General features: G+C 40.2%; 2 protein-coding genes across 3 annotated transcripts; both read left to right on the forward strand.

Moving 5' to 3' along the window:
- Positions 1-395: 395 nt before the first annotated feature.
- Positions 396-4132, forward strand: LOC137994962 (adenosine receptor A2a-like). 2 transcript variants are annotated; one of them, XM_068840542.1, is made up of 3 exons: positions 396-603; positions 725-825; positions 2234-4132. In XM_068840542.1, the coding sequence occupies exon 3, from the start codon at positions 2356-2358 to the stop codon at positions 3253-3255; it is 900 nt and encodes a 299-aa protein (XP_068696643.1). In that variant the 5' UTR covers positions 396-603; positions 725-825; positions 2234-2355; the 3' UTR covers positions 3256-4132. The 2 variants fall into 2 exon arrangements, with proteins under 2 accessions (XP_068696643.1, XP_068696644.1); XM_068840543.1 differs by lacking the exons at positions 396-603; positions 725-825 and adding an exon at positions 1593-1697.
- A 5283-nt stretch (positions 4133-9415) lies between these two features.
- Positions 9416-14914, forward strand: LOC137996063 (uncharacterized). The gene has a single exon (XM_068841501.1). The coding sequence runs from the start codon at positions 9416-9418 to the stop codon at positions 14912-14914; it is 5499 nt and encodes a 1832-aa protein (XP_068697602.1).
- Positions 14915-15420: the final 506 nt, after the last annotated feature.

Here is a 15420-nt window from a genome sequence, read left to right on the forward strand (position 1 = left end):
TTTTCATTTACACTACCAAGGAAAACTTGTCAAGGAAAAAAAAACTTGTCAAGGAAAACTTGCTAGTGTGTACAGTCCGCAAGTTTTCCTTGACAAGTGGACTTGTCAAGGAAAACTTGCTAGTGTAAATGAGGCTTTTTAAGAATGATATCTTGGAAAGCCATTTGCCTTTAGATTTTTTTCCTTCGAGGAAAATGCGGGAGTTCTTGAAATCGTATATTTCAGGGATGATTCAGCTGCCATGATTACATCATAGTAGAAGGTCTTCCCTTTACAGTGTGTGAGATGTCTTTCATTTCATTAATGTTGTTTAAATTTCTTAAGTAAATGTGTTACGTGTGTAAACAGCAGTCCTTCCGTTACTCTTAGGAAAAAGGTTCGTTGCTTTGCTCGTTGGTTTGCTCGTGACTTTCGAGTTTCAAAGGTACCCCCATGTTCGTTATCCTCGGTGTAATGCAACGTAACATAGATTTAATATCGTCACAAACTGACTGTGGTGGTAATTTATACCAGAGCAGAAGAGAACTACCAGCATGAAGTATGACAAGGGAGCTTCAAAAAGATACTATTCCTTGGGAAATGAGATGTTATTCCGAGTAAAAAGTATGAAGACAGCTGAATTTGACATCGTAATATATGATCTACAAAGTGCTACGCGTATATGAAAACTTTATTTTTTTCTTTAACTATAAGATTGCTAACAGAGATGTCTTTTTTTTTTCAGAGTGGAAAGGATTAATATTAGGTTGAAGATACAGCCACAACATAATACAATGATAAGTTGTTTGTATCATAAAATACAAAGCTAAAAGAGCTAAAAGTAAGGTATGTTTTAGCGGTATATAATCACTGTCATGATTTCTAACTTGTGCTGTTTTGCTTTTTTTCTGTTTTGCTTTTTCATGGTCCTTAGGTACTAACTTTGATACTTTCTATTCCCAAGTCCTAACACTTCTTTAAAATTTCTTCCATGTTTCACTTATAATTTTTTTTTATTTAGATAAACTTCATTTCCAGTAAACAGTTGCAAAGATGTCTGTATTTTTCAAAGTGATTTGAATTGTTTCTTTAAACCGTTCCATAAACCGTTCGACACCGTATATGAATATTTGTCTTTCATCTTGTTTTTCTTACTTTTACTGTTTGTTTAACCTTTTGTCTTACAATCACTGACTCTCTTAATTAAAACTTGCGTTATGTTGGAGGGATGTGCACTAGAAAACTGGTCTAGCCGAACAACATACTTTCCACAATAAACACTGTCGTTTTTGGGGATATAACCCATTTTTTCCCCAATTTTGTTTCCCGTAACAATCCAACAAACCAGGGCAGAGGACATGCTTTTCGAATAGACTTTTTCGAGCTAGATCGATGTGTTTTCCGGTCTTAATTATATTGGCTTACTCAACATTCTATCTTCGAGTCTTCTGTATTCCACGATGAGGCTATCTATATGCCCTTCATCACCTGGGTACACCAATATTTTTACAGCTTTAAAAGGGCCATAACCTCAGAAAAGGACAGATCACTGGAGCGCTCAACGATTAAAGCAAAAAAAAAAAGGTGCTTTTTTTTTGCATTGTGGAAACGACATAGAATCCTTGCTCTTTACTGGTGACTTCAACTAACACAAATACCCAGCATCAAAAAAGAAGGCAGTCCACTCCTTCAGAGTAACATTGTTAAAAGTTGAAGAGGTATATATTATTATTTTTTTTCTCTTTCTCCTGTCACTAGGCTCGTTTAATTACGTTCCAACCTCCGCTTCAAAACGCATTTCACGGCGGAGGATGATCGCAGCTGCTTTGATTCCTCCACTACAACTACCTGTCGCACTTGCAAGTGTGGCTTCTAATAATCATCACATAATTACACCACTTCATCTCTAGTCGGTGCTACGCAATTTTATACACAAAATTTCAAGGGCTGTAAAGTTTTATAAGGGAATGTGTAGACATAGACGAACCCACGTTCGCCCAATAGTCATTGCAGTCGTGTGTTTTTGTATTCAAATGACGATTTGTCCAAATGCTTGATTTGATTAGCTGAATACATTCAGGCGAATCACGCGGGAAAGCCTACGTCTTGCGTGACATGCCAAAAATAGGCTTCGAGGAGACTACAAGTAATGATGAAGTTGGGGTGTAGACCAAATGTTCTTCTTGGCCTTCTAATTACGTGCATTTTGAACATATCTGTTACACTTCTTATGCCAATTTTCTTTTGTTTAAAGTACCAGATGTCAATACAAACCAGGACGTGAAACCGTGCCATTTCACATAAAACGTTGCCTGAGCTTCACAAGTTCTCGAAATTGTTCAAGATTTACATTGAAGTGCATTATTTGCGGATAAAATGTCCCTTTTCGGCAAAACTCCGTGTGATAACACGACAGCTCCAACGTATTTATCCTTTGCAACAACCTCCTGCACGGCGTTGATTACTGCCGTGGCGACAGTTGGAAACATCCTGGTGATTCTTGCAGTTTACCTGAATCCAAACAAAGACTTGAGATCGCCGTTCAACTATTTCGTAGCCAATCTGAGTTTTGCTGATCTCATTGTCGGTGTAGTCACTGCTCCTCTGGCCACTGGCTTTCACATAATGGAAGGACTCAGAATGGTAAACGATCGCTTTAAAGACTCGATGAGTACGACTTTCTTCATTCCTTGCACCGCTTCGCTTCTCAGCTTAACTGCCTTAGCACTGGATCGTTATGTAGCAATTACATACCCTCTCATCTACAGAACCAAGCTAAACCCAACCCGCGCATTCCTAGTGTCGTTGGTAGTGTGGATTTTATCGATTTTGATATCTATGCTTTACTTCGTTGTTGGATACAACAGATATCGATTCATATTCGCTACCACAGCTGTAGGTACAACCTTTCTGGTGTTGATGTTCACAAACGCAAAAATTTTCAAGTATTTGCGATTTCAAGCCAAACAATGGGATGATTTTTACGACAGTTCCAAAGAGGGCTTGGCGAAGAAACGAGCGATGGAGTGGGAAAAGAAAATAACAAAGACGCTTGTTATTGTCTTAGTGTTATTCTTAGCTTGTTATCTGCCGTCTTGTGTTTGCATTTATATCATAAACTTCTGTACCGATTGCAATTGCGTGTTCATCCACTGGGTGAGGGATATCCAATTTGTGTTGGTCATGGCAAACTCGGGAGTGAATCCCTTTGTCTATGCTTGGAGACTTCAAAACTTCCGAAAGTCTTTTAAGAGTATCTTAACATGTCGAGCATGAGCAGGGTGGGTAAGGTCCATTAATTTCCGCTAAAATTCAGTCATCGATGGCAATTACAGATGCAACAAGAGGACATGAACAGATAATAACTAGATAGAAATTAGTTTAGAGGAAAATAAGTGACCTTTGCGTAAAGTATCCTTAACTAAATGTAAACCGGCAAAAAACATCAGGTTGTGGTCGTCTCAGAGGGAAGATAATATTAGTTTGCATAAATAAGTCAGTAGTAAATGTTGCTGATAAATGCATTTAAAACATTTACAAGATATATAGGTGGCTAGATTTGATGATCGAACGACTTGTCAGGGCTTCTCATAAGAGAAACAAAATATTATTATGAATGCGAATATTGTCATTGTATTTGTAGCTTTATATCGTAATACCACATAAATGAGTTGACACATGTATCATTGACCTCCGTAAAACAAATTCGAAAGCTGAAGTTTCGAGCTTTAGCGCTTCGTTAGTGTCGGAAGGGCAAACACTTGTCAGTGACAAAAGGAAAGAAACTTTATTAAGTGTCTAGTCTTCTAGCGCGGCGTGGAGCACTAATTGGGAACCCAGTAAGCTGAGTAAAACTCACTACGGAGTGGAGAGCCAACAAACTCAACACACATATGACGCCGAGTCTGGGAATCGAACCTTGGCTAGTGGTGGGAAGCGAGTGCGCACCCACTGCTCCATCCCTGCACCCCTAACAAAAGGCTGTGACGCTCCGAACCTTACACTTTCGATAATTTTTTACTGTGGTTAATTAACCATATCAACTCAGTCGATGCATAAAAAGCCTTTGTAGCACCACCGACGCAGTACCATTTGTGGTAAACTAAGTTAACGATTAAAATGAATAACGAAGTTTGATTTCCTTTTTTTGTCCTTTTTTTTTTTTTTACTTTTCAATCGACCGTAAAACGGTCATCGAAAACCCTCCTTTCTATTGTTGTTAAGCTCGCCATGTTTCAAGAATTACTAATCAACTATTTTTTAAAGACTACAATAGATAAATTTTACACATTTCCCCTCATACGCATGGTGATTATGCTATCAATTGGTTGCTTGCGGGTTTAATAAGGACTTATATATCGTGATATCACACATTGTCGTGACCTGAACTATCCACGCAGGGTAGACATGCATCGTTTACAACGAAAAAAATTCGGTTTGGTACACCCTTAGATCCTCCAATCCCTTTTAAAAGCATCGAGTTCGGGATGGAGAACAATTTCACCGATACTGCGGATGAAGAATTAGACAGACAGATACAGCAGACCCTTGATTTAACGCCCTATAGTGGGGAAACCTCTGTTAGAAGTAGTTTCAAAGGTAGGGGTATAAATGTTCAACGGTTCAGAATCAGAGAAAGCTTGAAGAGGATAGACGGTATAGGCAGAGCCGTGAGACGTCGGTATGCGATCTGTCGAAGAGCCTGCAATTTTACTGGTTCAAATCATCTTTGGCACATCGATCCAAACCATAAACTAATCTCACGGAGATTAGTCAACCATGGATGCATCGATGGCTTCAGCAGAGCCATACTATACACTTTATTTCGCCTCACATACACGGGTTTTTTTTTTGAAAAGGCGATGTAAAATAACCCCAGTAATCCCTTCCTGACCTAGTGCAAGCGTTGGCTTAACGAGCTTATTATGGACTGACATAAGGATTTCTATGTCCACAAGGCGAGGTATGGTCTCCCCAAACGCCTCCATGATGGTGGTCTCAACTTGTACTCCGTTCATGGCTTTATAAAACTGGCATGCATTGAGAACATGTCCGCGCTCTGTCAATGCGACTCTTCTACCTTGTCGCGGCACAGCATTGACTGATGGGCCATGTAATAAGATTAAATTGCACAGGAATGGAGTGTTTTCCTTCGGTTTCGGTTTCGGCCTTGACTTTTTTGTCCTGCCGGGAAGTACCAAGTCGTCTCATGTTTGCAATTCTTCTAAAATGCGTGGAACTTGCAGAACTTAAATTTTGATTGATGCTCGAGCTTGGATTACCTTGTCTACCTTGCGAGCGTCCAAAACCACGGGGCATTTCAGCACTAACATTCGATTGATTTGGCAGAGACATTTGTTCCGTTAATACTCGAACTTCCCCAAGAAGATGACGGAGTTGCATGCTGTTCTGATTGCTGCGCCATTTTGACACGGCGACAGGAGAGATATATAATCTCGCCAAAATACTCTCCGCTGACTGCTTAGGCCTTCCGGCTCAGAAAAAAAAAAACTAATCGATATTCTCGAATGGTGATGTTTTTTTCTCACACAACTACTATACAGTTACTATAAATCTCGTATGGCAGTTTTTCGTTCTCGATTGGTAATTATGATCTCGCATGACAGTTTTTCATTCTCGTATAGTAATTTCAATTTCTCAAACAGTGATTTTCCAATCTCCCGTAGTGATTTTCCAATTTCACATAGTGATTTCTCAATCCCACACATTGATTACTAGGGGAGTTAAAATGGTGTATTCTGGGATTTGTGCAAGAAGTGAATCGTGACCCGGGTCCGATTCCCAGGCGTGGGTTTCTTGGCTCCCTACTCTGCTCCGAGAGACTTTTCCCCCTGGTGCTCCTGTTTTCCCCTCCTCCTTATGCTTTCGTTTCTAGATCGCGCCGAAACAATAAAATAATTCAGCTCCTAGAGACGGTTTTATCAGAACTCACAAGTCTGCAATGGCTGTAAGTCTATTGTACCAAAACATTCCATTATTTGTTTATAATACTTTTAGCAAAATTTTCTTTACCACTCTCAGTAGTTAGTGGACTCCTTTGAAGACAACTTGGATTCATTGTATCGCTCGATCTTGTCGAGTTCCAATTAAGAAATACCGTGGTCGGCGAACGCTGTGATTTAAAGTGAAATATAAGCCCAATTGCAACACATATGAAATAAACAAACACACAATCTACTTTTTAAAAAGAGTCTATTTGAATTGATTTGATATAAAAACAATGTCCCTACTTAGTGCCTCAGAGCTATATACATGTACACTGAGTTAAAACTAGAATAAAGTTTATCATTACGGATCCGAAAAAAGTGCTGTACGGTGTGTTGTCTAGATTAGTCGCCTTAACTTCGATTCTGTTTGCGCTGCTAAGTTTGAGTGCACTAATATTCACAGCTGAAAGTTTAAGCGATATTGCTTGGAGTTCGAAATACCAGGTGTTCTCTACCTTCTTTAGCAACAAACGACTTGCATCCCTTGACGGTTGTGCAAGTACTTGTCAATTTTTTTTTTTTTTGGTTAATTAAATTTGAGCATTTACTTGTTTAACAATTCGCCAACCATTATAAAACTAATAGGATGGCAGGATCGTAGTTAGGGGAAACTCAATATTTCCTTTCTTGACTACCCTTCTCGCGCATGAAAAATCAAATCGAAATTGTGCGCAAGTAACAAACTAAGTGTGATATCTTGGAAAGCCATTTGCCTTTAGAATTTTTTTTTCCTACGGGGAAAAAAAGGCGGCAGTTCTTGAAACCGTATATCTCGGGGACGATTCACCTGCCATGATTGCATCATAGTAGAGGGTCTCCCCTTTACAGTGTGTGAACTGTTTTTCATTTCATCAATGTTACTTAAATTTCTTAAGTAAATGTGTTACGCGTGTAAACAGCAGTCCTTCCGTTACTCTTATGAAAAAAGCTGCCTGTAAGTTGCTCTGCTCGTGACTTTCGAGTTTCAAGGGTGCCTCCATGTTCTTCATAGATTTAACATCGTCACAAACTTACTGTGGGGTAATTTATACCAGCACAGAAGAGAACTACCGGCATGAAGTATGATAAGCGAGCCTCAACACGATACTTTTGCTTGGGAAATGAGATGTTATTTGGAGTAAAAAGGATGAGCACTGAGTTTGACGTCACATGATCTACAAAGTGCTAAGTGTATATGAATACTTTCCTTTTGTCTTCAGTTAACCATAAGGTTGCTAACAAATATGTTTTCTTTTTCCAGAGCGGAAAAGATTAACATTACGTTCTTGAAGAAACAGCGACAACATGGCAATGACAAGTTGTTTGTATATACAAAGCTAAAATAGCTTAAAGTACGTGAAATGGGAAAACTGAAAAAAAAAATTGCACAGCAAGCACAGCACAGCAAGCACGCTACGTACGTATTGATTGCTTCAGACATCAAACTTAAAAACAAAATAATACTGCAATGCTGGTTGTACGGCGGTGAGAATATATATATTTGATTTACCAAATCATTTAACTCTCTGAAGAAGTCAGGCCTTGCCTGACGCCATATTGGTAAATAAAAAAAAAAAAACATACATCCTCACAGCCGTACAACTAACCTTGCAGCATTATTTTGTTTTTAATCAACAAATTATTTGCTGGTTAGAACCCCCAAGATCTGGCGCTTTCACTATGTTCAGCTGGCCCTTGCATAAATAAAAATATCAAACTTAAGTCGCACTAGACTGCGAGAAGTCCCTTCATAAATCAGTCAAGCGGCGCGCTTTTCTGAGGCCGTCGTGTTTCGGCAGCCTTTTCCAAGGGTAAAGGGTAACAGGTAACGAGTAAAGAGTAAAGGGTAAAAGGTTAGTATTTATCTTACAAAATTTAGCATTTTAATTTCTTTAATTTTCAACAACCTGACCCGTGACTCAAGAATTACCACAAGCGATATTACCTTGTTGCTCTCATTTCGTCTGCGTTTTCAAGTTCCTTGAAAGTTATCACAAAATTCACATGTAGTTCAATTATACCCACTGGGAGGTGACAACAATTTACCTACATTTACTACGACTCGGTAATCTAAAGAACAACGCAAGTTATGAAGTAAAGACAAAGTGGTTTTTGTTTGAGTGTCGTATAAGTGCTGAAACACAGGCAATTTACAAGGTCACTCAGAACTCACGAAGCAAATTAATGCATCGAGCGGATGAACGGCAGTTTTTATTGCTCACTAGCACGAAATTTCAGTAGGCAGTCACCAAGCTGTTCAAATCCAAGTCAATTCCAAATTCACTTTAGATATTTGCGTAAAAACCTCTGTCCGTCTCACTTGTCAAAAAAGGTTTTCAAAGAACACAACATAGTCTATAACACACATACAGTGGACCCAGTCAGAAAACATTACCTTCACTTCATCCCCTGTTCTTTCTTAAAAGTTTTCTCTACACAGAAAAATTAACTATGAGCACCAGATATTATTCGAGAAAGAATGTCATTTCATGTCATGTCATTTCACTCACTTACCCCAAGAAAACAAAGTGTGTGTTGTACTGAGAAACTTGGGGGTGCGTCCGATTGGAAATCCGTTTTCAAAATCGCGATCCTTGTGATATTCATTGGAACACAAAATCCTAAAGCAGATTTATTTGCGGATTTTATTAATTAATTGCACTCATTCTCGAGATTTCAGTAGCAAACCATTTTTGGATTTTGTGTTCAATTGCAATGCTGAAAGATCCTAGTCCTAAGTTCTACATGCAGCATTTCGTAGAAAACGCATCCACAAAGTACAAGTGAGACCGAAAATATCAGTTTGCCGTTTTTGCCCCATTGGTGGGATTTAGTCTGCTGTGCTCGGCTACATAGGGCATCCATAAAAGATTAATCATGAACACAGCAATTTCTTGTACCATGCAATTGAGTTCTCGCCATTTCAACAGGGTGTAATAGGAATTAATGGCTGCGCCAGACACTTCAGCAAAAAGGTTGGTTCAAAATATTACCCTTTACCATTTACCCGTTACCCTTTACCCTTGGAAAAGCACGGCCGGTGGTGTTTTGTCCGGCAAACAAATAAAATGACTCATTGTTGTAACCGACGCGTTCAGAATCAACAAACCTGCTAATCTGATTAGTGAAAATGATATGACAGATGGTTCCGCCTTTTTCATTGCTAATGTAAACAAACACTCTGTTGAAAACTGGAAACTAGTGTTACACGAGCTTTAGTTTGATTGACATGTGACAGGAATTAGATCTTATCGAGTTTTTGGCGGTAATATATTTTGTGTATTGGCGGAATTATATCTCGGAAATCTTAGGAAATCGTCTCTACCAGGAATTGTATTCTAAAAGGAAGTCATCTATCATTAAAGAGTTTGGATCATTAAAACATTTGGTGCCGAGACCCGGGAGTGAAGGATTGAAAGAGTGAAAAAATGAATTAACCTCGTGTAAACATGTCGTCGGAACCCAAGAAACGACTGAAGAAGAAATCCATGGTCCGCGAAAGTCATCGCGCATTCGTTAGGAAAACAATCCTCGCGGCACAGGAACAAATTGATAAACGGGGAGATCCTACCGTTTTGAAGAAGCTCAAATCCTTGCGATGTACCCTGATGGATAAATTGTCGGAGCTCAAAATATTGGACAGTGAAATTATCGATTTGATAGACGAAACGAAAATAGAAGAAGACGTGAACAATAGAGGTGACTTCGCCAGCGCTATTCAAGCCTGCATAGTCGACCTAGAAACGGCAATAGAAGCTGAGGAAAATACTGGAAAGGGTCAGGATATACAAGGAACGACATTGGACTCGCAAAACTCTAACTCGAGTATTCAGGCGGGAACACAATCAAAAGCGTCAATAATTCCGACCCACGCAAAGTTGCCCAAACTGGAATTGAGGAAATTTTCAGGCGACCCAATCAATTGGCATCCCTTCTGGGAATCGTTTGAATCGGCCATTCACAAAAACACCACCTTAAGCGACGTGGAAAGATTCCAGTATCTCAAGTCGCTCCTTGAAGGTTCTGCAGCCCAGACAATTTCTGGTTTAGCATTGACAAGCTCGAATTACGACCACGCGGTCCAACTTCTAGACAAGCGCTTCGGAAATAAACAAGTCATTATTTCGAAACACATCGAATTGCTCATGCAGCTTCCAAAAGTAAGCGACGGGAGCGACTTAAAGCAATTGCGTCAGCTTTTGGATCGAACGGAGGCGGCAGTTAGTCTAAAAGGAATCGGTATTTCGACTGAGACATACGGAACATTTTTGACACCTGTAATTATGGGAAAGATCCCACAAGAGTTACGCCTCATCCTGAGTCGCGGCACATCAGAAGATTGGGACCTTAATACAATCATCAAGTCTTTCACAGAAGAATTGCAAATTCGAGAAAGATGTGCTTTTGGAACGGTAACTGAGCAAACAAAGTTAAAAGAAAAACGAGATTTTGGTTTTGGAATTCGCACAGGTCAAAACAAAAGACCCCCCACATCGTCAACCCTGGTTGCAAACAACGAGAGACTGCCGCTATCTAAGGATAAATGGTGCACTTTCTGCAATGGCCCTCATCCAACTGTCAAATGTTCTGTTGTTACCGATCCAGAATCTAGAAAGAAAATTCTACGTCAAAAGGGAAAATGTTTTGGTTGTCTGAGGAGCGGTCATGTGAGTCGAGATTGTCAAGCAAGGTGTCATCGTTGTAGTGGGAAACATCACGTGGCTTTGTGCAGCGTTCAACACTATCCAGATTATCCAATCACGACCAGAAGTGCTAGAGACAGCAATCAAGAACAAACTGTGAGTACAAACTTGTATTTTACTCAAGACGTTAATAACAAGAGCATCTTGTTACAAACGGCCAGAGCTAACGTCAGAAGTCCTTATGGAGGAAATTCTTGCAATGTGAGAATCCTTTTTGATTCATGTTCCCAAAAGTCCTATATAAGCTCACGGTTAAGGAGCAAATTGAGCTTACGACCAATTGGAAGCGATACAGTTCTAATACAAACTTTTGGAAACAATGAACCCTCATTGAAACAATGTAGCATCGTTCAGTTTGCATTGGAATGTCAAGACAATTTGACAGTGTTCATTAATGCTTATGAAGTTGAGTTGATCTGTGGTCCCATCACAAAACAGACCATTGAAATTGCACAACAGTGTTACCCACATCTGGAAGGCTTAACTCTGGCTGATCACTCACGAGGTGATGAGGATCTAGAAATTGATGTCATGATTGGAGCAGATCATTACTGGTCTGTGGTTCAGAATCACGTGGTAAGGGGGGAGCTACATGGACCAGTGGCAATTCGTACAAGATTAGGATATGTATTGAGTGGTCCTGTGAATTCGGCAAGTGCGAATACACAGTTATCAACTGTTAACGTGTCCCATGTTATGAAAACTGAATGTCAAGTCATTGAAGAGAACTTAGTTTCAGATGATTTCTTACTGAAAGAGGAGCTAAGTAAGTTTTGGGACTATGACACTCTTGGAGTAAAGGATAGAGAGGGAGATTTTCTTGAAGACTATCTTACCAAAGTGAAGTTCAATGGAATCCGTTATGAAGTGTCTCTTCCCTTCAAGACTGAACACCCAATTATTCCAGACAATTACTTGTTGGCACAGAATCGCCTTGTTTCTTCATTGCAAAGATTAAGGTCCAAGCCAGAATTGCTCCAACAATATGACAGTGTCATCAAGGAACAATTAAATGCTGGTGTTGTTGAATTGATTGATAAGAGTCATGATTTAGATACCCTTCCTGGAACTGTACATTACATTCCTCATAAAGAAGTATTGAAAGAAGACAGAATCACTACTAAACTACGTGTGGTTTATGACGCCAGTGCTAAATCCCGCAATGAACCAAGTTTGAATGACTGTCTCCTACCAGGTCCAGCCTTAACTCCATTGATCTTTGATGTCTTGCTGAGATTTCGCCTCCATAAAGTGGTTTTGATTGGTGATTTAGAAAAAGCATTCTTGAACATTGAAGTCAATCCAGCAGAGAGAAACTTGTTAAGGTTCCTATGGGTAGATGACATCAACTCCCCGAACCCAGAAGTGATCACACTGAGATTCACTCGTCTTGTTTTTGGTCTAGTTTGCTCTCCATTTATTTTGAATGTAACATTGAGGAACCACTTAACAAGGTATGAGAACATTGATCCTGAATTTGTGGCTGCTTTTGTGAGAGCTTTGTATGTTGATGACTTTGCATCTGGAGAGAACTCGGTAACGAAGTGTTTTGAACTTTACCACAAGTTGAAGTTGCGGTTCAGAGAAGGAGGTTTTAATATGAGAAAGTGGGCATCGAACAGTGAAGAGTTAACTGAAATGATCAAAAGAGCAGAAGAATCTTTGTCTTGGGAACCGGAGCTGTCTTGTAAGGCTACTCCTACATTGACCAAGCCGAACATTGAGGAAGAAGATTGGACAGTGTCAAATTCAAACAACAATGTGAGCGAAGAAACCGTTGTCAAAGTAATGGGAGTTCAATGGGATTGGATGGAAGATAATTTCGAGTTTGATCTTGCTACCTTTTCTAGACAAGCCTTAGAGGGAACTTTCACTAAACGGACATTATTGAGCAGTACTGCTCGATTCTATGATCCATTAGGCTTGCTGTCACCAGTTACCTTACCCTTAAAGTGCATGTTCCAAGAAATTTGTCATTTAAAACTTGGTTGGGATGAAGCTTTGCCGGAAGGTCTCGCGTCGCGCTGGAAGGAGTTACTACAAGACATGTGGGAAGTCTCAAGCATTGTAGTACCTCGTTGCATCCTGGGTGATGTTCAAGTCGAAGACGTCACGTCTATTCAACTACATGGGTTCGCAGATGCTAGCAAGTCTGCGTATGGAGCAAATGTCTACATCATGTTGACAACCTCTGGAACCAGTTCTGTTTGCCTTCTAGCGTCCAAAACAAGAGTTGCTCCCTTGATCGGTGAATCAATCCTTCGACTGGAGTTAATGGCCGCCTTGACACTTGCGAATTTGATGACAGCCGTGCATGAGGCATTGACCTGCACTATGAAGATAGACGCTGTTTTCAATTGGACTGACTCTCAGATCGTGTGGTGGTGGATCAATAGAGAGTTTAAACAATTCAAGCTGTTTGTTCAGAATCGAGTTCAGAAGATTCGAAGTCTGTGGAGTAAGGATCACTGGAGATATTGCCCGTCTGAGTCTAATCCTGCTGACATAGCGTCGCGAGGGTCAAAGAGTTCTGTTCTCGCTCACAGTGATCTATGGTGGAAGGGAGCTCCATTTCTGAAAGAAGGAGAAGTTCAGTGGCCAAACCTACCTGATAATCCTATCGGTGAGAGTACATTCCCAGAAGAAGTAACAAAGGAATTGAGAAGGAAACCTGAAATTTCAAATGTTATGACAGTATCCGTGCAGTGCTTTCAGAACATTTCAGAAGTCATCTGTCCAGAAAGATTTAGTAGTCTCAGTAAACTTGTCAGAGTAACCGCTCTTGTGCTGAAATTCATCCAGAAGCTCAAGAGGAAGATAGAAATAACTGACATCAGTATGGAGGATCAGAATATTGCTACGAATCTTTGGTACAAAGACGTTCAAGCCAAACTTGAAGAAAAGGAGAAATCAAGTTCGACTTGGGACCAGTTAGGAGTCTTTAAGGATGCCAACGGACTTCTGCGATGCAAGGGACGAATCCAGAAGTCTTCACTTCCATACTCAACAAAACATCCCATTCTGTTATCTAGAAAGCAGCATTTCACTAAGCTCGAGATTATGCAGTCCCACGAAAACGTGAATCACAATGGAGTTGGAGAAACTCTTACTGAAATCCGATCACAATTCTGGATAATCAAAGGAAGGCAAGCTGTTAAGGATGTACTTTCCAAGTGTGTTACGTGCAAGAAATTACAAGGAAGAGCCTACAGCCCTCCACCTACTCCACCACTACCTGCATTCCGAGTTTCAGAGGAAATGGCTTTCTCTAAAGTAGGTGTGGACTTTGCCGGACCCTTGTACGTGAAGAATATATACTTATCCAAGGGAGGAATGCACAAGTGTTACATTGCTCTGTTTACATGTGCTAGTACAAGAGCTTTGCACCTTGAACTTACGCCGGACCTCTCCGCCAATTCGTTCTTAAGAGTGCTGAAGCGATTCTTCGGTAGAAGAGGACTACCGACCCTGTTCATTTCAGACAACGGGAAAACTTTCCGAGATGCAAAGGTTAAGAAGTTTGCTCTTGATCGGAACATTGACTGGAAATTCAATGTACCCACAGCCAGCTGGTGGGGCGGATTCTTCGAAATCTGTGTGAAACTTGTGAAAAGGTGTCTCAAGAAAGTGCTCGGAAATGCGAAGTTGAGTTATCAAGAGTTAGAGTCAGTGCTGATCGAAACTGAAGGCGTTTTGAATTCTAGGCCATTGACCTATGTCTACGATGAGCTAACAGAAACTCCACTTACGCCTTCTCATCTTGTAATTGGTCGTCGACTTCTAGATCAATCTCCTGCCATCACAGTACCTGTAAACACTTTGTTTAGACGAGAGAGATATTTAGACGGTCTTCTCACCCTTTTCAGAAATCGATGGAAGAAAGAATATCTTACAGGTATCCGCGAGTACCAGAAACTCAAGGGAGGTGAACCAAGAAGAACAATTCAAGTAGGCGACGTTGTGCACATCTATGCTGACAAGACACCCAGACAGCAGTGGAGAATGGGGAAAGTAGAGAAACTGTTACAGGGACAAGACAACGTTGTGCGCGCAGCAGAAGTGGTAACAGTAGATAATTCTCTCCGCAAGACTTCCTTAAAACGTCCAATTCAAAAGCTCTATCCTCTTGAAATCAACGTGTGTGACGAACACGTAACTAATGCGAGAACAGGACAGTTTGACAGTGGAATGAACATTCAGATAGTTAGAGATGAAGACATCCCTACAGTGATCACTGCTCCATGAACTGTCTGACCGTATCTTGAGCGTTTGACACTGAGGCTAAAGAGATAAATTAGGTTTTGCGTTAAATCAGTCTTATTTGTTTAAACTTTCTTGATTGACTTCGAAGTCAATCAGGGGGGAGTGTGTTGAAAACTGGAAACTAGTGTTACACGAGCTTTAGTTTGATTGACATGTGACAGGAATTAGATCTTATCGAGTTTTTGGCGGTAATATATTTTGTGTATTGGCGGAATTATATCTCGGAAATCTTAGGAAATCGTCTCTACCAGGAATTGTATTCTAAAAGGAAGTCATCTATCATTAAAGAGTTTGGATCATTAAAACACACTCAAATAACTACAGTAACGGCGTGGGAATGTTTATGTGCATGTCGAGTTCAATCAACTTTTTTGGAAAGGAAACCGCTCAAAAACTACTCTATTTACTTTTAATTTAAAGCGATACTCCGAAGAAGCCCGGTAAAAAGAGCGGCAGGAAAGCAGGAGCCCATGAGTAGGAGCTTGCCT

The sequence above is a fragment of the Montipora foliosa genome, chromosome 3 (assembly GCF_036669935.1).
Source record: "Montipora foliosa isolate CH-2021 chromosome 3, ASM3666993v2, whole genome shotgun sequence".
Taxonomy (NCBI): domain Eukaryota; kingdom Metazoa; phylum Cnidaria; class Anthozoa; order Scleractinia; family Acroporidae; genus Montipora; species Montipora foliosa.

Coding starts and splice junctions, on each gene's coding strand:
- LOC137994962 (XM_068840542.1), top strand. CDS start 2,356: ATGTCCCTTTTCGGCAAAACTCCGTGTGATAACACGACAGCTCCAACG.
- LOC137996063 (XM_068841501.1), top strand. CDS start 9,416: ATGTCGTCGGAACCCAAGAAACGACTGAAGAAGAAATCCATGGTCCGC.